Source organism: Lemur catta, chromosome 6, assembly GCF_020740605.2.
Source record: "Lemur catta isolate mLemCat1 chromosome 6, mLemCat1.pri, whole genome shotgun sequence".
Taxonomy (NCBI): domain Eukaryota; kingdom Metazoa; phylum Chordata; class Mammalia; order Primates; family Lemuridae; genus Lemur; species Lemur catta.
In genome coordinates this window covers 75,761,610-75,785,044 of record NC_059133.1, presented here as the reverse complement: position 1 = coordinate 75,785,044, position 23,435 = coordinate 75,761,610, and the positions used below count along the sequence as shown (strand labels likewise).

At 38.3% G+C, this 23,435-nt stretch overlaps 1 protein-coding gene across 4 annotated transcripts in view; it reads left to right on the top strand.

The window, feature by feature from the left end:
* The window catches only part of ARNTL2 (aryl hydrocarbon receptor nuclear translocator like 2), a 77,961-nt gene that overhangs the window by 17,567 nt on the left and 36,959 nt on the right, over nt 1–23,435 (top strand). Inside the window, exons 2-7 of one of the 4 annotated variants that reach the window (XM_045554146.1) lie at nt 7,973–8,123; nt 9,753–9,854; nt 14,918–14,959; nt 17,662–17,819; nt 21,301–21,380; nt 22,881–22,973. In XM_045554146.1, the coding sequence (XP_045410102.1) occupies nt 7,973–8,123; nt 9,753–9,854; nt 14,918–14,959; nt 17,662–17,819; nt 21,301–21,380; nt 22,881–22,973 (626 nt within the window). The remainder of the gene's footprint in view (nt 1–7,972; nt 8,124–9,752; nt 9,855–14,917; nt 14,960–17,661; nt 17,820–21,300; nt 21,381–22,880; nt 22,974–23,435) is intronic. The other 3 variants (XM_045554148.1, XM_045554147.1, XM_045554149.1) reach the window with 3 other exon arrangements.

Genomic DNA, 23,435 nt, shown 5'->3' with positions numbered 1-23,435 from the left:
CCTCAGTGTGACATCCAGAGCCCTCCATCAACCAGTGCAATCTGCCTTTCTAGCTTGATGTCACAATATCAGTTTTACACTGTGTCCGGCTGTACTGATCGTCTTGCTATTTCTTAATAGTCCATCTGCATTCTTTTTTCTTTCTAAGTTGTGTTTATGTCTTGCAGAAGTAAGACATGATACTCAGAAAATTTTGGAACAATACAGAAAAGTAGAAAGGAGAAAAATTCTTTGATTAGCCACCCAGATGAAATACCTAAAAACATTTCATTGTGTTTTTCTTTTTTTTCCCCTCCCTTGCAAACACATTATTTTTGTTTCTTGTTTTTCCATAGTTTGTATCTTTCATCCTACGTTTTTTTTTACTAAACATTACGTAAGCATTTTCTGTATTTATAAAACTCGTAAATGTCATTTTTTAATGATGGCTTAGGATTTTACTGAATGCACTTGCTGCCTCCTATTCATGGTGTTCTCTAAGCCTAAAATGCCCATCCAAAAAAATGCTTTCAAATGTTACTCCCTCCCCCAAAACAGAATTAAGTGCCTTTCCCTTGTATTTTTGCAGGATAAGCTAGTACCTCCATCTAGGTCTAATTTCATTCTGATTTTGGTTTATATGTCTATTTATCTCTACATGCACAAACATACAGGATTATAAGATTCTTAACTTTGAAGATAGATCCTCCACCTAGATTAGGCTCTTAATAAATTCTGAAAAATCGTAGAATATTTCTACTCTGCTGAGCAAAGAGTTTTTCATAATTCGTGTACAATCCCAACTATAGGTGGCATTGTTTTTGAATAGGGCCGTTTAATTCTTCATTTGTATGGGTCCTGTGACCAAGCATCTTGAGGTGACGTGTCAATGGTAAGAAACAGTATTCAGTTTCCATTGTAATGCATTAGCACAAACCTATAAAACAGTTACTGCTTGTTGTTCTAGAAAGCTTTCCAGGCTGCCAGATCCCGTGCCACACAGTGCGTGCTTCCTAAAGCAGATAATCAAGTGTCTTTTTTTCTTCTGTGGAGAAAAAATGGTAAAAATGAAGCAACAGTAGGAAGTAGGCCTACCTGTTTGTGAAGCAAGGACCTTTGGGACGTCCATATCCCGTATTGTGGGAATGATGAGAGGCGGCGTGGCCCCAGCAGCCCAGGAAGGTAAATCCAGAAGTTCTGATTTCATGGCTTTCAGATTCTATTCTCTTGGATATCTGGGGTAATGAAGTGAATGTACTAATAATTTATTCTTTCAACAAACCCTAAACACTTATTATGTGTCAGGCCCTGTGCTAAGATTTGGGGATGAAGAGATGACACGGTCCTTAAAGGCTTCCCAGGATTGGAACTGACAGCCTTATCGAGGATCTCATCAGTCTTTCCTCTGCCATGTCCGCTGATTCCGTGAGCTGAACACCGTTTGGAATCTTGAGGGGTACGATCTTAATGAAGCAATAGAAAGTACTAAAGCAGTAAAATTCAAACGTGCAGGCCCTTCGCACTGAGGATACAGCATCATTTCTGTGGTGTTCTTGAGAAAAGTGCACAATCTAAACTTAGTCATGAGGGAATATCAGATAAACTTTAAGCAGAGGACATTCTACAAAATAACTGCCCAGTATCCTTCAAAAACCTCAAAAAAGACGGGAAGACTGAGGAACTATGACAGATGAAAGAAAATGGAGGACATATGACAGGTGCTAAATTGGTCATGTGGTCCCAGGTTAGATCCTAGACATTAGGAGGATAACTGGCAAAATTTGAATAAGGTCTGTGAATTAGATAATAACATTGTATCGTTGTTAATTTCCTGGTCTTGCTAATTATACTGGGGTTAAGTAAGGCATTCCATTCCGGGAATCTGAAGGGTATATGGGAATTCTTTGTACTTTTTGCCTGCCCAGAATTACTTCAAAATGAAAAGGTTGACTCTTTTTTAATTAAAAAAGTAGATAGGCCGGGCACGGTGGCTCACGCCTGTAATCCTAGCACTCTGGGATGCTGAGGTGGGAGGATCGCTCTAGCTCAGGAGTTCGAGACCAGCCTGAGCAAGAGCGAGACCCCATCTCTACTAAAAATAGAAAGAAATTAGCCGGACAACTAAAAACATATAAAAAAAATTAGCCAGGCATGGTGGTGCATGCCTATAGTCCCAGCTACTCGGGAGGCTGAGGCAGGAGGATTGCTTAAGCCCAGGAGTCTGAGGTTGCTGTGAGCTAGGCTGACGCCACGGCACTCTAGCCTGGGCAACAGAGGGAGACTCTGTTGCCAAAAAAAAAAAAAAAGGTAAAGCGAAGGCATTTACCTTGGTGCCTTTTCCTGACTGACACCTTAGGCATCTGCAGTGGCTCACCAACAGTGTCGACTCCCTTTTGCTGGACTAGTTACTTAAGTTAGCATCAGTAAGCTTTTGATTTTGAAACAGATTTCAAATACATTTTCTTACTTGATTCCAAAACAAACAAAGGTAGTGTGAGGAAGGTACCTCCTCTTAAAAAAAAACAGGTTTGGATATGATAAATGATTTGTCCAAAAAAAAATTAGTACCAAGAAGATAGTGGGTAGGATAGACTAAGAAGAGTTTCTGTGTATGATTCTCAGAAATTAAGAAAGCAAAGGCCTCTTTCATTTTTTAAGGGAGTAATTTAAATGTTTATATTGAGCAAATAATTTTTAACAAAAAGTTATTCACAAGACAAAATTTTACATAAGTTTTAATATGTAGCACATTATTGGCAATAGAAGTAGGTCATGGAACAAAAGTTTTGAAATTGTATGAAAAGTGAATGTTGTCCATTCTGCCATGGCTTTTGTGAGTTTGTATGTGTATATTCTCTTTCAAGCATAAGGTCAAATTCTAAATTCAAATCCTTTTGTAACTATGAGCCTAAACCAAGTGGCCTAAACCTGGCCTCCCCTGCTTATGACTTTCAAACAGATGCTCATTTCCCACAATTTATTTCTGGCCGTGAGACATTGATACTAAATGGTAGACCTTTAAAATATTGTGAGATTGATTGCCATCAACAGGGAGATGCACCCAAAGTGGAGTGAGATTTTAATGCTCATCTCATTTTAAACAAAATCACAAACTTCCTTTGTAAAAGACAATCACAATATCCTTGTTCAACCTAAATTCTGAATTATTTTATTGAGTGTTAAATAACACATATTACGTTTGCCATTGAGAAGTGACTCAATTCGGCATGAGAGAAGACAGTATCAAAATATTAAATTATACACCTCCAGAGCGAGCTATATAAAAGCAGAGCTGAATTTCAATTTCTAACACATGGTTTCATCTTCTAAAGAAGTATATGTGGAGGCTGAAAGTCAAGCCAACTGGAAGGTTAAGAATGAAATCTTTGCTCTTTAAATTATGAGTCACCTCCTAACAGATAAGAATCCACTACATGAAGGTTAAATTGTTTCCAAAGAACAAATCCTTTCTTCTAGAACTAGGTAGTCCCACTAACCCAGATTGTCCTTTTGTTTACAGAAAGCACTCTGTTTTGAATATACTTCTACTGACAGCCAGACTTGATAGAGCATAGCTAATTATAGGGGGTATTCCCCACCCATTAAGGAACATAAAGACACTTAAAACGTCAGATTTCGATTCTATGAAAAGATTATTCTGCCTGCCTAAAGATAATCTATTTCTTATTTTAAAGGTTAACAAGGAAGTAGGATAAAACATGTAATGATTATGCCTCCTAGATTTGATTTGATTTCTTTCTCTGAATTTATGTGAGGGAAAGAATGTACTTGAGTGTGTGTTGGAGGGGTGGGTGGAATGGTCAGGAGTCGGATATATATTTCAGGGTGTGCTGTGGTTGGTTCAATGTTAGTGAATTTTTCCTTTTGATTTGCTCTTTGATATAAGAAGTTTCCTATATTTTTCCTGTGGAGACAGATGGTGTCCTGCCATTCAAAAGCCCTTAGAATGAAGTCTAGGAGCTGAAACCATATTTAATCTCATGTGGTATGTAATCCTGAGTCAGTCCCATTTAGAGAGTCCAACCCTGGAAACCTTGGGATACCATACATTGGAAACTTAATTCCCAAGTGGCCCATGATCACTGGTAAAATTAGTCTCTCTACCTCTTTATTGTGAGACCTATTATGCCTACAGAGGATGGTAAAAATTATGTGTGTTGTTTAAAGAATAAAACCAAAATAAAAATTTCCAAAAGAAGTAGAACATGAATTCCTTAGACAACCCTGTATGTCCCTCACTGGTTATACCTGCCTTTCTTCTCCCAAAGACAACCACTATTCTGACTTTTGTATTAACTGCTCCCTTGCTGTTCTATATACGGTGGCAACCCATGTAGATACCTCTTAAAAACACATTGATTAGTTTTACTTTTTTTTGTTCTTAGTTTTACTTGTTTTTGAACTTTGTATACATTTTTTTTAATGCTATATGTTTTTGACTATGACTTTTTTCCCCTCAGCGTGATGTTTTTTGAGATTCATCCATGTTGATGAGTATAGCTGGACTTCATTCATTTTTGCTGCTGTTAGTATTCCATTCAGTGACTAGACAGTTTATCCATTCTGCTCATGGAAATTTTAAAAGTTTCTGTTTTTTTCAGGTTTTTGTTTTTGTTGTTGTTTATTTACAAGTAATGCTGTTAATGTATTTCTCATATACCTCCTAATACAGAATTTTTTCATATACCTAGGAGTGGAATGCTGAGTCATATGATATGTATGTTTTCAACTGTATTAGGTCATGCAAAATGGTTTCTAAAGCAGTTGTAGCGATTTTCATTTCTACCAGCAGAGCATGAGCGTTCCCATTGCTCCACATCCTCATCAACAGTTGCTATCATCAGACTTTGCAGTTGTAGTCGTCATGTATTAGTGTATCACTATAGTTTCTTTTGTATTTTTCTGATTACTAATGAGATTGAGTATCTTTTAATTTATATATTGACAGTTGGAATGTCTTTTATGAAGTACCCATTCAAGTATTTTATACAGTTTTCTGTTGGATTGTTGGTCGTATTGATTCCAATAATTGAATCTGTATAATCTAGTATTAACCATTTGTTGTTTATATATGTAACAAGTATCTTTTCTCAGTTTGTGGCTTGTGGTTTCACTGTCTTTATAGTGTATTTTGATCAACATTAACTTAAAGATGGTCGTATTTATCAGTTTTTTCCTTTATTGCTTTTACTTTTTATGTCTAGGGAAATTTCTTTCTACTGCAGTAAGATCAAGATATTCTTTCTCTTCTAGAGTTGTCTTAGCCTGTGCAGCTATAACAAAATGCCTTAGCTTGGATAATTTATAAACAATAGATAGCTATTTCTGCCAGTTCTAGAGGCTGGGAAGTCCAAGGTCAAGGCACTGGCAGGTTCAGGGTCTGGTGAGCGCTCGCTCTCTTTGCTTCTAATATGGCGCTTTCTCATGGTATCTTCTCATGGCAGAACAGATGGAGGAGACGAACTTGCTCTCTCAGCTCTTTTACAAGGGCACTAATCCCATCCATGAGGGTGGAGCCCTCATGGCCTAATCACTTCCTGAAGGCCCTACCTCTTACTACTGTTGAATTGGGGATTAAGTTTCAACATGAATTTTGGAGGGATACAAATGTCCAAACCATAGCAAAGTATTCTGTATTATATTTTTGTTGTTTACATTTAAGTATTGAATCCAGTTGAATCGATGTTTATATATGGTATAACACAGAGTGTCCAATTTCATCCTTTTCCATGCAGAAAGCCAGTTGGCCCAGGACCACCATTTATTAAAAAGCTGTTTTTCCCACATTGATCTGAAATACCACCTTTGATATTTAGCAGATGTCTGTATATACATGTCTGGGCTCTCTGATTTTCCAGTGGTCTGTCTATTCTCACACTAGCACCACACTGTCTTAATTACTATAGCTTTATAGTTAGTCTTGATATCTGGTAGGGCCAATCCTCCCACCTTTTCCTTGCCCATTCATGACCCATTGCACTTTCGTATACATTTTATATTCAGCTTGTGAAATTCCACCAAAAAATTAAGTATTTTGAGAGGAATTGCACATCTATCTATTTTAGGAAAGTTTACATCTTTATTATATTGAGGCTTCCAATCCAAAAGCCTGGCATATCTTTCCATTTATTTGGATCTTTTAAAATATTTTATATAAAAGTTTATAAATTTTTTCATAAAGATATTATACATTTTTTAGATTTATTCTTTAGACACTTTATTGAGGTTATAAGTTATATCTTTTTAATATCATTTTCATAGTGTGTATTTGGACAGAAAGGCAATTGATTCTTATATGTTGATTTTACATACAGCCAACTTGCTATCTCCTCTAATTTTAATGATTTTTATAGGGTTTGCTATATGATCAATTATATCATTTCCCAGTAATAGCAAAAAAGATAATTTTCTTCCTTTCCTATTTTTATAGTTCATATATCTTTTTCTTGCCTTATTCCATTGGCATGTCTTCTAATATGCTGTTGAAAAAGGATGTTTCTGTTTCTGATCTTAAAGAGAATCTTTCTTCATTAATATTTCTACATTGATTGCGATAGTCATTAGTTTTTCCATTCATTATTGTGGCAAATTATATTCATTAATATACTGATATTAAACCACTCTTGCATTCCTGGGATAAAACTGTCTTGGTCATGACAGATAATTCTTTGTATACATTTCTGAATTTTGTTTGCCAATATTTTGTTAAGATTTTTGTGTTTTTGTTCATGAATGAGCTTGGCCTATAATGAGATGAAAGGATTTTTAAAAATCATATTTAGCAATTCAGGGTTAAAAATATTCATGTCCCTTGACCCCATTAACCCATTTCTGGGGTGCTATCCAAAATTACTAACAAGAAGTACATAAAAAGCTTTATGTATCAAAATACACATTTATGGTGGCAAAAAAAAAAAAGCAAACATAGATTCTAACAACAGGAGAGTTGTTAAGTAACTATAATACATCTACATTATGGCATATTATGCAGCCATTTGAATCAATACAAAGAATTTGTAGTAACATTGGAAAATTATTATTTTAATATGTCACAATGATATGTAAATATAGCAGACTACAGTTCCCCCCAATCCAGGGGGGGATACATTCCAAGACCCCCAGTGGATGCCTGAAACTACAGATAGTACCAAACCCTATATATACTCTGTTTTTTCCTATACATACATATCTATGATAAAGTTTAATTTATAAATGAGGCACAGTAAGAGATTAATAACAGTAATAACATAGAGCAATGATAACAATGTGCCAGCCTCACTACTATTGCACTTTGGGGCCACTATTCAGTAAAATAAGGGTTCCTTGAGCACAGCACTGTGATCCTGCAACAGTGGATCTGATAACCAGGATGGCTGAGTGACCAAGGGGAAGGTAGTATGTACACTGCACAAAGGAAGGATTCACATCCTGGGTGGGGACGGACTGGGATGGTGTGAGATTTCATCATGCTACTCAGAATGGCGGTACACAATTTAAAACTTATGAATTGTGCATTTCTGGAATTTACCATTAATATTTTGAGACTGAGTTTGACCATTGTAATTGATACTGTGGACAGCAAAATCTTGGCTAAGAGGGGACTACTGTATACTCCATCATTCCAATTACTTTAGTGATAACTATAGAAAAAAATTCTAAAAAGAAACATCTCAAAATTGTAACTTTGGTTGGTGAAATTTGGTTTTTCCCCTTCCTTTCTACTTTTTTGTGTTTTCAATATTTTCTACAATATTCAAATTTCTTTTTACAGTTAGACGGGAAAAGTAAAAATACAGACTAACATTTGTAACTAACATTTGAGTCTAATTAGTCTTTCATTCTGTTATGTTGTCTTTGACTCGTATCTTTAAAATGTCAAGATAGGAAAGTCACAGAAATCTGTGATATGGATACGTATAAAATAAAAGTTAACGTTGAAAATGAACATCTGATTGTGCTTTATCTCTCACAGGCAAAGTGTCGATGGAGGAGAACCAGTGCGTTGCTCCTGGGGTTCCCAGTCACGTGAGCCCAGGGACAAAACCAACAGCTGTTGGATGCTTCAGCTCACCTGTGACAGAGTTTCCAAGAAAACGCAAAGGAAGTGATTCAGACCCATCCCAGTAAGTGTCTTTTTTCCTCCAACCCCATGAAATCTTCGAGTCTAGAGAGAAGAGAAAAATATTCCTTTTTAAATCATTAATTATTTCTAAGTACATGCATTTCAAAAGTACACGGGCAATTATTTATCCACCCAACTGCTACTTCTGTCATTGTTTGACATGGAACTTTTCCATCCAACTCTGAAGATTATTAGGTATCCGGGAGGGTCAACTGGAGTCCAAAAGAGATGTAGGAACATAAGGCTAATTTGCTTAATGTTTGTGGTCTTGGTAATATACTTGCCTTCCTTATCAAAATACTTAACCATGAGGAAAACATCTTACGTGTTCGGATTAAAATAATAATTGCTTCTTACCTTACTCATCATGTATATAATAACCAACCCTTGGTTGTCGGTGGTCAGTTTAATCGTGTAAGTCTTGTTTTCTATATTTATTAAGCCAAGTAGATAATAATGTTGAGAATACTTACTATTTCCTTATTTATTTTTATTGTTTTCTGTAGCTTGCAACCCCAAATATTCTTTAATGACTTCCCAAAAACTAGGGCTTATATGTTGTAAGGATTAGGGCAAGCTGGGCATGGTGGCACGCACCTGTAGTCCTAGCTACTCAGGAGGCTGAGGCGGGAGGATCGCTTGAGCCCAGGAATTTGAGACCAGCCTGGGTGCCATAGTGAGATCCTGTCAATCAATCAGTCAGTCACATCAGGGGAAAATAATGATAGCAGTTTAGAGCAACTCATCTTAGGCTTTTGCTTTACATATATGTGAAAGTTGATGATAATTCATCATGAATGAAGGGAAAAGTTCTGAGCTGGGGGTTGATATGAGGACATAATGAAACATCCTAGTTCTTTTTAACTTAGTTCTTCCCAATACACTTTATAATTTAGCTTCAATTCCCAAGACAGCAGAATCAGTGTTATTCAAATGTAAATACCAAAGCACTTCCCAAGCCATGTATAAGAGATTGGGAGATTGTTTACTGTTTTTGGTTGTCTGTATTAGTCTGCTTCATTATCTTGGATGCTCATGAAAACCACAGTGGATCAAGTGACTGTCTAGAGCTGTTTTCTGTTTTCTATCCTAAATTATCAGTTAAGAGTCCCCACTTACCTTGAGCTGGAAGTGACTGTTAGTCCTTTTTATTTTCTTCCTTATTCTTCAGAATCATAAGCAGCACCGTTCTTTCTTAGTATCTAAATAAGATTGTGGCAGTTGAAATGGGAACAGTGAATGCTAGAAGTAGCACAGTTTTATGTCTCATGGGGCCATGGCTGAGACCTTACACTGGTTTTGGGGGTCAATGTGATGATGTGGTCAGTGCTCAGGGAGATATTAGAAGCATGCAAGGTACTGACAAATGATTATTTTTTGGCAGCAAGCAACACACTAAAGATTATGTAGGTAACCTCCCACATTATAGAAAATGAAGAAGCAGCTTGTCCAACATCACACAACTAGTTAAAATACTTGATTCCTGGTGTGGCATTTTCTTCGCTGCACCCAGCTTCCTGTCTCTCTGTAGCTGGACAGGGAAGATACTTCTTGTACATGAGGACAATCATGCTGTCCTGTTTCCTAGAATGTCTGGGTAGGGGGTGACCCAAAGCCTCCTTCCTTCCAGGTCAGGAATCATGACAGAAAAAGTGGTGGAAAAGCTTTCTCAGAATCCCTTTACCTATCTTCTTTCAACAAGGATAGAAATATCAGCATCCAGTGGCAGCAGGTAAGTCCTGGACCATCTTTGACATATTCCGTCCCCTATTTGAAGAGGGCATAGATGGTAGTGGAAAGAAAGTGTACATCCCACTGGTTTGCTCATTATCTATTCCAGAGCCTCTCCGTTCTGCCCAGTCCTCCTTTTATCTCACCATTTTCTATTCCTGTTAATGAGATTTTGGATGTCAAAGTACTTTAAGGATTTTACAAAGTGCATCATTTAGTGTCCTTCCCAGAGGCTCAGGGCACGAAAGCCAGTCCATAGATAAGAGGCTGACTGCACTCATGTAGCCTTTTTTAAACAAAGAGGGTGTATGAAAATGTTCACCTTTTCTGTGGCACTGTTGGTTTTGAGTGGAGAGCTGGTTCTTTAAAAGGGTCTTTGATGAAGTTCTGTGGAATGGAGTCATTAAACATTTACTAAGTACCTACTGTGTGACACTCAGTAGAATTGGAGGAAGAGAGATAGATAAGATATAAAAAACATATACAAGTGGGAGATAGTTATGATACATCATGATAACTGCTATAATAGAGACCCTGTGTACTACAGCAACAAAGAAAGTTGGGCATTTAAACAAGATTGGGATCAGGAGTGAAGCTTCCTGGAGAAGTTGACTTAAGCTCTAAGTGTTAAATGAAGACTAGAAATGAGTCCACAGAGCAGGAGTGGAGGAGGTATTTTAGGTAGAAGGAACAGTTGTGCACAAGGACAGGTAGGCAGTTTGGTACCGCTGATGAGGAGACAAGTGGCTGTCACAGTAGAGCAGAGGGTGCACTTAGAGATGGGTGATCTATGAGATTTCAGAGATAAACATGAACTAGGCCGTGAAGGTCTGCTGAAGTAGAGAATCCGAAAATGATCTTGAATGCATTAGGAGAACTGAAGGATTCTAAGCATGAGAGGAACTTGATCAGATTTATATTTTTTAAAAAATTGCTTGCTTCTTCCCTTTTTTTTTCACCTTTTTTTGTTATGGTAAATTATATATATCATGAAATTTGCCATTCAAAGCCCTTTTAAGTGTACAATTCATTGGCTTCAATTATGTTCAGTGCTGTGGACCCATCGCTACCACCCATTTCTAAAATTTTTCCATTACCCCAAACAGAAACTATGAATTTGCATATTCTAGATATTTTATATAAGTGGAATCATATATTTGTCCTTTTGTGTCTGGCTTATTTCATTTATTTCAAGGTTCATCCGTATTCTAGCATATATCAGAATTTCATTCCTATTTATGGCTGAATAATATTCCATTGTGTGTATACACCTTATTTTGTTTGTCCGTTCCTCTGTTGATGGCCGCTTGGGTTATTTCCACTTTTTGACTATTGTGAATAATGGTGCTATGAACATTGGTGTACAAATACCTGTTGGAGTCGCTGTTTTCAATTCTTTTGGATATGTAACTAGGAGTAGAGTTGCTGGGTCATATGATAATTCTGTTTAGTTTTGTAATTCTGTTTAGTTTTTAATTCTGTTTAGTTTTTGAGGAACTGCTAAACTGTTTTCCACAGTGGCTGCATCATTTTATGTTCCCATCAGCAGTGTAGAAGGGTTCTAGTTTTCCCACATCCTTGCTGATACTATTTTCAGTTTTTAAATTATACCCATCCTAGTAGGTGTGAGTGGCACAGATTCACATTTGCAAACAATCGACCTGGACACAGCATGGAGGATGGGCTAACAGAGGAAAACTCAGCAAGCAGAGGGAGCAGCTACACAGCTTTTGCTCGGGATTAGGTTTTCTGGACATTGGTCAAAGAGAGTGGCCCTGAACAGGACAGGCAGGGAAAGGAGGGGACATGTGACACATTTAGAAGACAGGATCCCTAAGACTTCATGACTGTTGCTTGGGGGGAGAAAGGATATAAAAAGCGTCCAAGTTTTCCAACTTGGGCTTCTCCAGGGAGAGTGGTATTTTCACTCACTGAGATTGAGGGAAAGATGATGAGTTCACTTGTGGACACACTAAGAATGGGATATTTATGGAACCTTCAAGTAGGACACAAGAGTTTAGAACTCATGGTTGAAGCCTGGCCTGGAGATAAAGTTTCAGATGTCAGTAACGTACAAGAAGCACTTGAAGTGACGGGTGTGGGCGACATCTCTGGAAGAGGCGTATGGATTGGGAAGACTGGGGGCTGAGGGTGCGCTCTGGAAGTGCAGTGACTTAAAGTAGAAGTAGTAGTAGTAGAAGGTGGAGGGGAAGCCTGCCCCAAATGAGAGAAGGCGTGACTCTGAGGTGGGTGTGGCAGCTCAGACACCCGAGGGAGCAAGTTCAGAGACAGGGACTCATGAAAAGTGGTGAATCTGGAGACTATTTTGAGATTGTATCTGCTTCTGACTTCATTTGCCTTTGTTTGGTTTAGGAAGAGTGCCTACCTTTCATTCAAAATGCAGTGAAAGTAGTTTTCAAGGAGACCTTGCACTGAGTTTTGGAATAATTATTATGTTACTGTAGTGTAAGATGTTATACTAAGAAAATGTGTCTAAATAATGTGGATATTATTAATATCAGAAAGCTTATTCAAATCTGTTTGTAAAAATATGACTATAGACCAAATGCCGGCATGGAGAAAATATACAAATAGCATATTTGCTAATTATCTAGGTTTGTGCTACAAACAAAGAAATGAATTGTTTGATTAACAAGATCATGCCTTTATTCTATTCTACCAGGGACCGTAATATAAAAGGGTCTTTGGATTTCATAAGTACAGTATATTTAAATTTCATTAAGGAGGCAGGTTCACTCAGTGAGTTCGTTTGCTAAAACACTGACAATCAAAGCAAAGGCATGATTTTAAAAAGCCAAACTTTACTTTTCAAAAGTAAAGTAATATATATGTATACAGTCAGCTCTCTGTATTGGTGGGTCCCACATCCATGGATTCAACCAACCAAAGATTGAAAATAAAAATTGGGTCTGTACTAAACATGTCCAAACTTTTTTCTTGTCATTATTCCCTATACAATATAGTATAACTACTATTTACATAGCATTTACATTGTATTAGGTATTATAAGTAATCTAGAGATGATTTAAAGTATACAGGAGGATGTGCATGGGTTATATGAAAATACTGTGCTGTTTTATATAAGGAATCCTTGGAGTTTGGTATCCGTGGCAGGTCCTAGAACCAGTCTTTCCCCCACCCCCCAGATACTGAGGGATGACTGTGTATAATTCCAGACCATTAGGAAGAAAATCATTCACTTGCATAATTGTTTTCTGTTTTATTCCCTTAATATGAAGTCAGGCTAAAAAGAAGCTGACTTAATCTGATACTCTCTTTTGCTTCAGAGAAGCCCTTTAATTTTATATGTGCCAATCACACAGCAGACTGACAATGGTGAGAGAAATTGCAAGGTGTAGTGGAAGGTACACCAACCTGCATAGAGTAAGTGTCACTTGGCCTCCTCTTAGTTACATAACCTTGAGCAGTCATCCACTTTACTGGGCCTCAGTTCTTTCATCTGTAAAATGGGCATAGTAATAGCTGCATCACTATGTCCTGAGACTCACATAACATATGTGAAAATATTTTTGATAAAGTGCCGTAAATGTGAAAACTCTTCTTTATTTAGACAGTGAGAAGGAAAAGCACCGCCTGATTAAGCTTATATCTTCGTGGTCCTTTTTATTTGGAATATTTATGAGCATCTCTCCATAAATTTGATTAAATTTTCTATAAACAGCAATATCTTTTTTAAGTAAAAAAATTATTAAAAACTCAGAGTTCAAATGAATAAAATAGTTCAAAACTAGGCCAACTTTTTTCAAAGCCTGGAAAATGTTCATTTTAAGTCTTTCAAGAGGGAAATTTGGTAACATAAATAGGAATCCTTAAAATAGTTATCCATAAGTTGTATTTGTAGAAAGTTACCCTAGAGTACAAAGATGCATGCACTACAGTTTATTAGCCATATCATTTATAATACTGAAAATATTATGATATTAAAGTATCCAACAGTAGCAAGTAAATAAATTAATTATGGGATAGCTAATCAGTGGCCCACTATTTAATCATTTTAAATCATGTTATCCAAGAATATTTGAAACTATGGGAAAATTAAATTATAAATTCATGTTACAGTTTTTAGTGAATAAGACAAGACATGAAAAGTTATACACTATGATCTGAATTTTGTTTATTGTCTATGTAGAACATAAATATCCACACAACTACACACACACACACACACACACACACACACACACACACACACGTGCACACACACACCGCCCCCACCATGGCTAAGTTAAATAGTTGTATCTACATGTTTAGGAAAGAGACTGGAAGGCGGCACATTAAAATGTTACCTGTTATTATTTCCAGGTGGGATTATGGGTGCTTTGCCCTGAATTTTTCAAATCCCTTACAAAATGATACATTTGAAATTATATTTTTTAAAAACTTAATTTTTTAAGAAAACTAAGCCTGTGTAAATTTTTAATGTTGAAGGTCTTCTATCACCATCATTGTATTTCATATCAGTACTGGTCTGGTGAGTACATTTCTGATGCTGGGATCTATACTAATGTGAAAATTAATATTATTGGAAAGTGATCAGAGTTCTCAGTTTTCAATATTTCTTACCATCCAGATGGATTTTTTTGGCAAAATAAATTCCTTTTGATTAAAGGTCTGAGATTCTTATTCCATTTTCAGGCTGTTTTAATATGGCTGTCACAAAGTTTTTGGTTAAGCCATCAGTGGTTTTAAAAATATTTATTTTATTTAATGTTAATTCTATGAAAATTTTATTCTTAAGATTGGCACGAGAGCATTTCTAAATAGAGCACTAATTATTGTTCATTGTCAGTTAACATAGGTTTTATTGCCCTTATGGGAATGATGTTACCTGTCAGCATTAATAGAACAGCTCATGTAGACAGTAATAATCATTTCTGGTCATTAGGTGCTCAAGGTAGCATTTACAGCGCAAGATTTAATAGGAATTAGCATGCTTGGACTTAATCTCACGTTTATTTCTCTCTCAAGAATTACAGAAAAGCTATTTCCAGTAGTTTGATATTTTATCCTGCTTTTTTGTAGAATGGAAGATGGTGACCAACAAGTAAAAATGAAGTCCTTCAGGTACATTGACTTGTTGAGATGGCACCTGGTGGGTGGACAAGGTTGCACACACAGGCCCTTAGCCAAAGGTAAAGGTGACGTCAAGATAGGATGGGTTGGTAAATATTAGGCTTTTCTCTCTGGTGATGCTCTGAGAAGCAGTGTTATCAGGCACTGTTAAGATACTTTTCTAGCTGCTTGAATAACATTTTGGCTTTTATGCCTTTAAATTTCTCTTCGAGTAGCTGTTTATTAAAAATAACTACTATTTTCTTTAAGTGCGAAAGAAAAACTGATTCATGATATAAACAGATCAGAATTACTTATGAAGGGTATCCGATTATTAGAAATCCATCATCACACATTCTTTGTCAGTTGTTTTAACACATTCTTTCAACAACAACAGTAATTTTTTCTGCATCTGACAACTTGGCCAAATCTAAGTTTTGCTTTTTCTCCATTTATTCTGATTTCTGATATGGTTCTACAAAACACAGTCATGGTTCAAAGTGGTAGTAACTGAACAAAGAATTAGGAGCCAGAGCCCTGAGGAATTATTAAGCAGAGAACAGGCTTCTGAATAAACATGCCCTTCCTTAATAAAATCCTCTGGAAATCTTTTCAGTTGCGGCTCCTTCAAGCAAAGCAGCTTATGCAAATGCTGGTTGTTTCACTTTCCTCTGGGTTTCCTGGCTTCCCCCATCATCATTCACTGTTCTTGAGAGAAGTCTTAGTCCCCACCTTGCTCTCATCTCCCTCCAAATCCTGGCTATGGGAGAGACCCCTTCCCCCATTCTTCTGCTGTTCATTCCTGGAATCGGGCGTCTCTGTCCATGGCAGCTGTCCGTGCTGGTGGGTGATACTGGTAAAAAAAAGAGGTGACCATTCTAACAGGAGCGTAACTCCAACATTCCTTTAATCATACAATTTTAATCTAATCGCTGATAAATAGACCAAAGTATGAGTAGAGAGCTAAATTTTGAGTAAATACACATGTGATTTGAATTCCATCCTGTTTGCCCAGAAGTACATATTTCGTTCTAGGAATGGCATTGTCGGGGTGACTGGTCGGGGAGGGCAGGGTTGTTATAGCTCCCTCGATCTCCGTTGGTGCTCCTCTTACCCACACACACACTCTTTTATCTGGGAAAATTATCTTTTCTTTCACCTAATTTAAAGTCTCTATAAAAACAGATCGGGGCAAGTCTCCCACTGATCACACTTTCCTATCACATTGCCTCGCTAAGCTCTTCTTGTATAGAAATTCTGGAGTTGCCATGATCTAAGTGTTGTGGGAGAGGGAGACACATGTTTACAGCAAAGCATGAGAAGTGCAACTGCATAGTTCTTGAAATCTCAGATATACTTTTTTCCTCTACATTTTATTGTCCGTGGAAATGTCTTGTCTTCAGTGGCATCTTCCTGTTAATTGGCAGCATTTCTTTCTCTAGGGATGCATTAAATAATAGTGCGTCTTAACAATTGATGGCATCTTAGATTTGTTGAGATATGGTAGAGGTATAAAAGGTACCGGTGTAGCTTACAGAGGGAAGTGATTAATCATGTGGTCATCAGAGAAAGCTTCCCAGGAGACTAACTGAGCTGGGTTTTGAAGAAAGAATAAGATTTTTCTAAGAACATAGAAAGGAAGGACTTTCTAAGCCTAGTAAAGGTTAAGGCATAGAGATGTGAGAGAACATGGCATGTGTGAGGACTCGCAAGTTGTTGGGCTTTGCTGCTGTGTGGAGCTGTTGGGAAAAGACATGGAGAGATGATGAAACTGGAGATTGGGGCATGTAATTAGGGACTCTGGCGGTTCCTCACAGGCAGCAGAAATGCAGTGAACAGTTTTGTGCAATGGGATTAGATGGTTTGATTTGTTTTAGAATAATTCTAAAAGTTGCAGGATAGACTGGGAAAGGAAGATACCAGAAGGAGCATCCGTTTGAAAGACTTTCGGGGTAATGCAATGGGCCTAAATTAAGGCAATGACAGAGCAGATGGGGAGAAGGAGAAGATGTATTTCAGAAATATTTTAAGAACTAGAATCTACAGTTCTAGATTTCTACAATTAGAGCTAGGATTCAGCAGAATGTCAGCAGGGTCAAATTCAAGGCCAGGATCAGTGAGGGATGGCGAGAGAGAAGATGATCCTTGCAGCATAGTGTCAGCGGGACGGGGCTCGTGGGAGGTTGATTTTGTAGGTGGAGACGCACCTGGGAGTGGAGACCGCCCTCTTTCAGGGACCTTAGTGAGAATGGAAGGCAACTAGAAGTAAGGAAAGTGTATTTTTTCAGAGAGAGGAGATGCGAGCATGTCTGTAGACCCAGGATAAGGGGCTGTGAAGAGAATGAGGTTAAGATGCTGACACCTGTTTACACAGACACTGGAGAGGAGCTAGCTGGGAACAGAAGGGCACCCATCTCTTCCTCTAAGACTGGAGGGAGGCAGGAAAACCACCCTGGCTCTCAGACACATGGCTTTGTTCTGGAAAGCTCCAGGAGATAAGGTAGGGTGGGACTGAAGGGCAATGAGTTTTATGAGTGCTGTTCGTGCTCCCAGCAGCTCTTTCCTCGTCCTTCGTTGGCACCTGCAGGGCCCGAGCTGAGAGGAAGAGCAGTGTGTGCTCGCGGGGCCAGCCCTGCTCCAGCCAGCCAGAGCCTCTGGGGGGACTGGGGGGCTGCTAAGTGTTACGTATAAAGGAGGCGCTTTTTCCCTTGTAGAGAAGCTCATAGCCAAACCGAAAAGCGGCGGAGAGATAAAATGAATAACCTGATTGAAGAACTGTCCGCAATGATTCCTCAGTGCAAACCCGTGGCACGTAAACCGGACAAACTCTCAGTTTTAAGAATGGCTGTTCAGCACTTGAAATCTTTAAAAGGTGAGTTTGAAGATGGCTTCACACTTGGGTTTGTGAAGTCTTCTCTGTCATCGAGGTCTCTGGTTGATTTTGTTGTTATCGGCTGTGGAGATTCTGTACAAATGTATCTTTCAGCTTTAAAGGCATTAATTTTGACACGTGTCCATAGTCTGTGGAGAGAATCCTAAATTAGATGTCAGAAAACTTGGTTCTAATAAAAGCGAAGCTTTATGCAAAGCTTCCTATGTGACTGACCTTAGAAAGTATTTACATTTCTTCTTGTTTTCCCACGTGTAGTATGAAGAGAATATTTCCTGCCCTTCATACCTCTCAGTACCGTAGAAGTTCTGAAGTGAAGTATTATTGTGATTTTAAGTTATTGGAAGATTTCTATTCTTTGGGAAAAAAATCTTCTTAACTTCAGCAATTTCTCTTAAAACTTCAGATTCACGTATAGTGCCTTAAAATGCATTATGCCTTACTATTCTAAGGAATCTCCCAAGTGTGAGATGTTGGGTGAGGGAGGTCCCAGCCACTGCCTCTGGGTGTGTGTGTGATCATTTCTGACTTTAGCAGTTCCCCGACCTGAGTTTGAATTTTAAACAGATGTGTAATAAACCATATGTGTGTATATGTAGTAGAAATCACATCTGGTTTGAGGGGGCCGGGCCTGGTGGCTCATGCCTGTAATCCTAGCACTCTGGGAGGCTGAGGTGAGAGTATAGCTTGAGGCCAGGATTTCAAGACCAGCCTGAGCAAGAGTGAGACCCTGTCTCTACAAAAAATAGAAAAATCAGGCAGGCATGGTGTTGACACCTGTAGTCCCAGCTGCTTGGGAGGCTGAGGCAGGAAGATCGCTTGCACCCAAAAGTTTGAGGTTATAGTGAGTTATGACGATGCCACTGCACTCTAGCCCAGGTAACAGAGAGAGACCCTGTTTCAAAAAAAAAAAAAGAAACCGTATCTTGTTTGAGAATAGTCGCAGTTCAGCTTGGGGGAGGGTACTGGAAGTTGAATTGAGTTTTCAGTTTACTAATGTTTTTGATGTAAATTTGTATGGAGAAGACGAGACCTGGCAGAGTAGCAGGCTAAGGACCCCAGAGGAGATTCTGAAAGTTAAGAATTATAAAGACCTAAAAGATTATAGTGGAATTTGGCTCAAAAAGTATAAAAAGGGAATGAGCAAAGGATGACCAAGGGTCTGCAAAGGATGACCAAGGGTCTTAGTTTAGATCTCTAACACTGCATGCCAGGACAAGCAGAATCTGTTTCAGGGAAACGGACATTATATGGGCACGAAACAGGGACCTTGCCAAGTCGGGTCAAGGTGTCTTGTAGGAGAGCAGCAGTAACCTGGACTCCTGGTGTTTCCTCTTGGGAGCATGACAGGAGATCTTATTTTCCTAACAGTCTATTGTGAAATGAGCGTCTCTGTTACCCACAACTGAGGCTTGCATAAGCTGTATGCAATATTTTCCTTAAATCCTTTAGCAGTGAAATTCTGCAGGTTCAGCAGAGGTCATTTGATTGCAACCCTAAAATTCCCCAAGTGTTTTCACATGAGCAATGTCTTAGGAAAGGAGGACCTAAGGGAAAAGCCATAAATCAACTAGTTCGATAAGTATGAACTGAACATCAAGTACACTCCTGTGCTGGGGACGTCAAGATGACTGAGACGAGGTCTCTGCCCCCTAGGGGTTCATGGTCTGACGAGGGAGACGGACCTAGGAAGAGTTCATTAGAACCTCGTGTGACAAGTGTCATGGCAGAGGTGTGAGGGAGAGGCACTGTCTAATCCAGCGAGGACTCCCCGGAACAGCGTGTAGATTTCCCCGTCGCCCTTCTGAGCAGAGGTGCAGGGGTCACGTGCCCGTCCACACCGCCATCCTGTCTGGTGTGCACCGACAGGGTTTCCCCAGCTCACTTTGGCTGTGTGTGCTGCGCCGGCCTTGCTTCAGACCTGGAGATGTCACTGCCTTGCTCAAAAGTGATCTATTCCTTTACCCTGGCCTAGCGCGCAGAGTCGGTGCCTTTCATCCCTTCCTCAGCTGTAGTCCTACCGGGCTGCTGTGTAGTAGTTATAACACCAAGAAATGGTTTGGGAGAATTCTTTGAGGCCTAGAATAGAGGAGATTTTCTTTTGCCTATGCCAGGCTCGTAGGGAGTGCTATGAGTCTGAGAAAGCTTTGCCAAATCATAGCGTGAGGGGTTTTTGACTTTTCTGATGCCCCCCCTGCCCCACCCCGGCAACCCCACTGCCCATCTTCCCCTCACCACCACCACCACTTAGTTAGCTGGTGAGTTTGGGCTGCAGATCCATCCAGGGGCCAATTTGTGGTTAAAATGTGTCAGAGTGTTATCCCACCTTTCTCTTGCGAGAGCAATTTTTCTTGCAGTCTCTCAGAAGAGGGGACAGGGGTTAGCAAGGTTGGGGAATAGAAGGGAGGGAAAATTGATTTACTTCTGAATTGTACCCTGGGGACTGTCCCCTACGCCCCCTCTGTGGCCATGCAGGGCTCTGCATGTCCGGGTTGGTGGATGCCCTCATGACAAATGTGGTTTCCGTGTTTCCCTCACTCCTCTCAGGTCAAACATTTACCTTGGTTTTGGCCTGATGATTCCTTATCATTTTGACATCTCTTCAGTTGCTTTGGAGACTTTCATTGTAATATAATAACTTGGTGCTTAGGGCTTAAAATGAATTATTTTATTTCTATTATATGCATTTTTGCATGTATCAGAACAGTGGTCTCCATATGGTCGTTAAAGGGGTTTTCTTACGGGAAAATCCCCTGAATCCATAAAATTTGTTTAGAATTTCCCCATTTAGGGTAATTCATACAGTCAGTTTTAATAAGCGAAGAAATTACCAAAATAACCATAGTAGTCCCCCCTTATCCATGAAGCATATGTTCCAAGACCCCCAGGAGATGCCTGAAACCTCAGATAGCACTGAACCCTGTACATACTATATTTTTTCCTATATATACATACCTATGATAAAGTTTAATTTATAACTTAGGCACAGTAAGAGATTAACATTAATAATAAAATAAAACAATTATAACAGTGTACTGTAATAAAAGTTATGTGAATGTGGTCTCTCTCAAAACATCTTATTGTACTGTACTCACCTATTTGTAGACCGTGGTTGGCCATGTGCAACTGAAACCACAGATAAGGAGGGACTATTATACATAGATTCTTAAATATTGTTCCAAATACATTTTATTATAATGCTTTCTTATATACAGCTCTTACTCTGCACATTTGAGTATAAAGTTATAAGGAATTCTAAGAATTCACAATCTGAAAGTAAGAAATCTTAATCTAGTAATGAAGAAAGAAAATGATTACAGAAGACTCTTAGAATGTGCTAAAAGAGAAAATATCATCCTCATCGTCAGCGATAGCAGCAACAGTATTACTAATGTTCATTGAGCACTTAGCACATCACCCTCTCTACTATATTTTCAGTAACTTTTGACTTGTTTCTTTTTAGGCATGACAAATTCTTATGTAGGAGATAATTATAGACCTTCATTTATTCAGGATAATGAGCTCAGACACTTAATCCTTAAAGTAAGTAAAGATATATTTGGCTAAGTTGTATATATGCTTTCATTTTTATTTGAATGGGAAACATTTTCTTCAGTTTGCTTGCTGTTACAAACATACAGAACTTTCTCTATATTACATCATATTTCATTTAATATAGAAATTTAAAATATAGATGTAGCCATGTCTCATTAGTTAGGGCTAATGTACGTGGAGAAAGAGAATAGGCACTTTCCAAAATACGGAGCAAAGCTTGTCTTTAGTGCTTAGCTCTTTCTACTCCCTAATGCACTCATCTCTCACCACTGATTTATTCCCCACTGTTACCACCTCCTTCAAAGCCTAGTATCCTATTCCTTCTGGATCATGGTCTCTGCAGGAGCCAGTCACTGCTTGCTTGATGAGTTGTTAGTGAATGCTTTGACATTTCTGTCCCCATCACTTCATATGCATGGCTTTTCAGACTCCCCTGTCTAGAGGTTTATTTGACATGGAAAATATGATCATGTAGTTGGTCATATTTTTATTGATATGGCTTATCCTGCCCCCACGAGGTGGTACGTGTCTTGGTCATGTGCTGTCTGACGCACTGGGCTTTAAGCCATAGTCTGATTAAATAGAAAGATTCTTCATATACATCTTTGTCCATTTTTCTTTTATTTTTTAAAAAAGCTACTCTTTTATTTGAATAGCTTGATTAAAGTATAGTATTCTTGGCAGGAATATAAAGAATATTTTGCAGATTAAAAAAAGATTTTTAAATATTTTAATCCTTAAATGCATGGTATGCTTTTGAAGTTTTCTCACCGATCTTTTAGTGTTTTTTTCAGTCATTACTTCATATAACCCTGGTTCTGCCCTCACAGAACACAGCTGCCTAATTCACCTCATGTTTGTTTCCAGTTGGCAAAAATGAGTCCAGGGAAGTGTCAGGTGGGAGTTCCAGACTTATCCTGTGTGTCCATACACATCTACTGCCATGAAGGTTGCTTCTCCAGGGATTTGCTGGGTAACCTTATGGGAGTAGGTGATATATGAGCATGTTAAAAATTTAGTTTAGAATGAGTGACACCTTATCATTATTCCAAAAGTATAAGAAGGTACACAGTAAGTGGTCTTCAGAGCTTCCTGTTCCCAATTTGCACATTCCTTCCACCTCAGCACCTCCACAAGCAGTAGTTGTTATTGATATGTTTTGGTATCTTTACAAAGTTTCTGTATGCACTGTGGTAGAATTTGGTAAAGATAATTTTGATTTTACTATTAGAAAATATCTCAACTAAATATTCCATGGCTAAACTTCCCATGTCAAAAACATTAGTTTATATTGTGATTCAATTTGACGTTCTTTATAAATCTTTTTATGTCTTAAGAAAATTTCTTAAAATTAATTTTACTAGCTCTATGACCGACCACTCTGTTACTTGTATTGCCACAATAATTTCCTCAAAGTCTGAATATGTATGTGTGTGAAAGAGACAGAAGATATTTTAAAATATTCACTTTTCTTTTTTTAAATCCTAGACTGCAGAAGGCTTCCTATTTGTGGTTGGATGTGAGAGAGGGAGAATTCTCTTCGTTTCTAAGTCGGTCTCCAAAACACTAAATTATGATCAGGTATCTAACACTGAGGATATTTTCCATACAATGTTTAATTTTTTGAGCAAACACATATCTTGAAGCTGTTTTGCTGAACTCTTCCTGTGGGGATGTCATATTAGGTTCTGCTAAATTAGAACTCCAAGAGAGATGGGAAGATGTGTGGGAAGAGTATGGATTTTTATTACTGACATTAGTGTTCACTTTCTGATCTTCAGCAAGTTATTTAATTTTACTGGGCCGCCTCACCTTCCTCTTATGTAAAAAGTAGAAATGATGATTATACTTCTTTCTCAAGATGTAAAGACTAAATAAGGTGTCATGTTTGGGATTGCCTGGAAAGTGTTAGTTGCCCTTCTCTGTTCCCTACAAGAGATAGCATTATTGTTTATTAAGTTATATGAATTGCATAACAGCTTTGAATCTAATCTCTGACAACAACCACTGAAATGCACCATTTATTTAACTGGTTTAGTAATT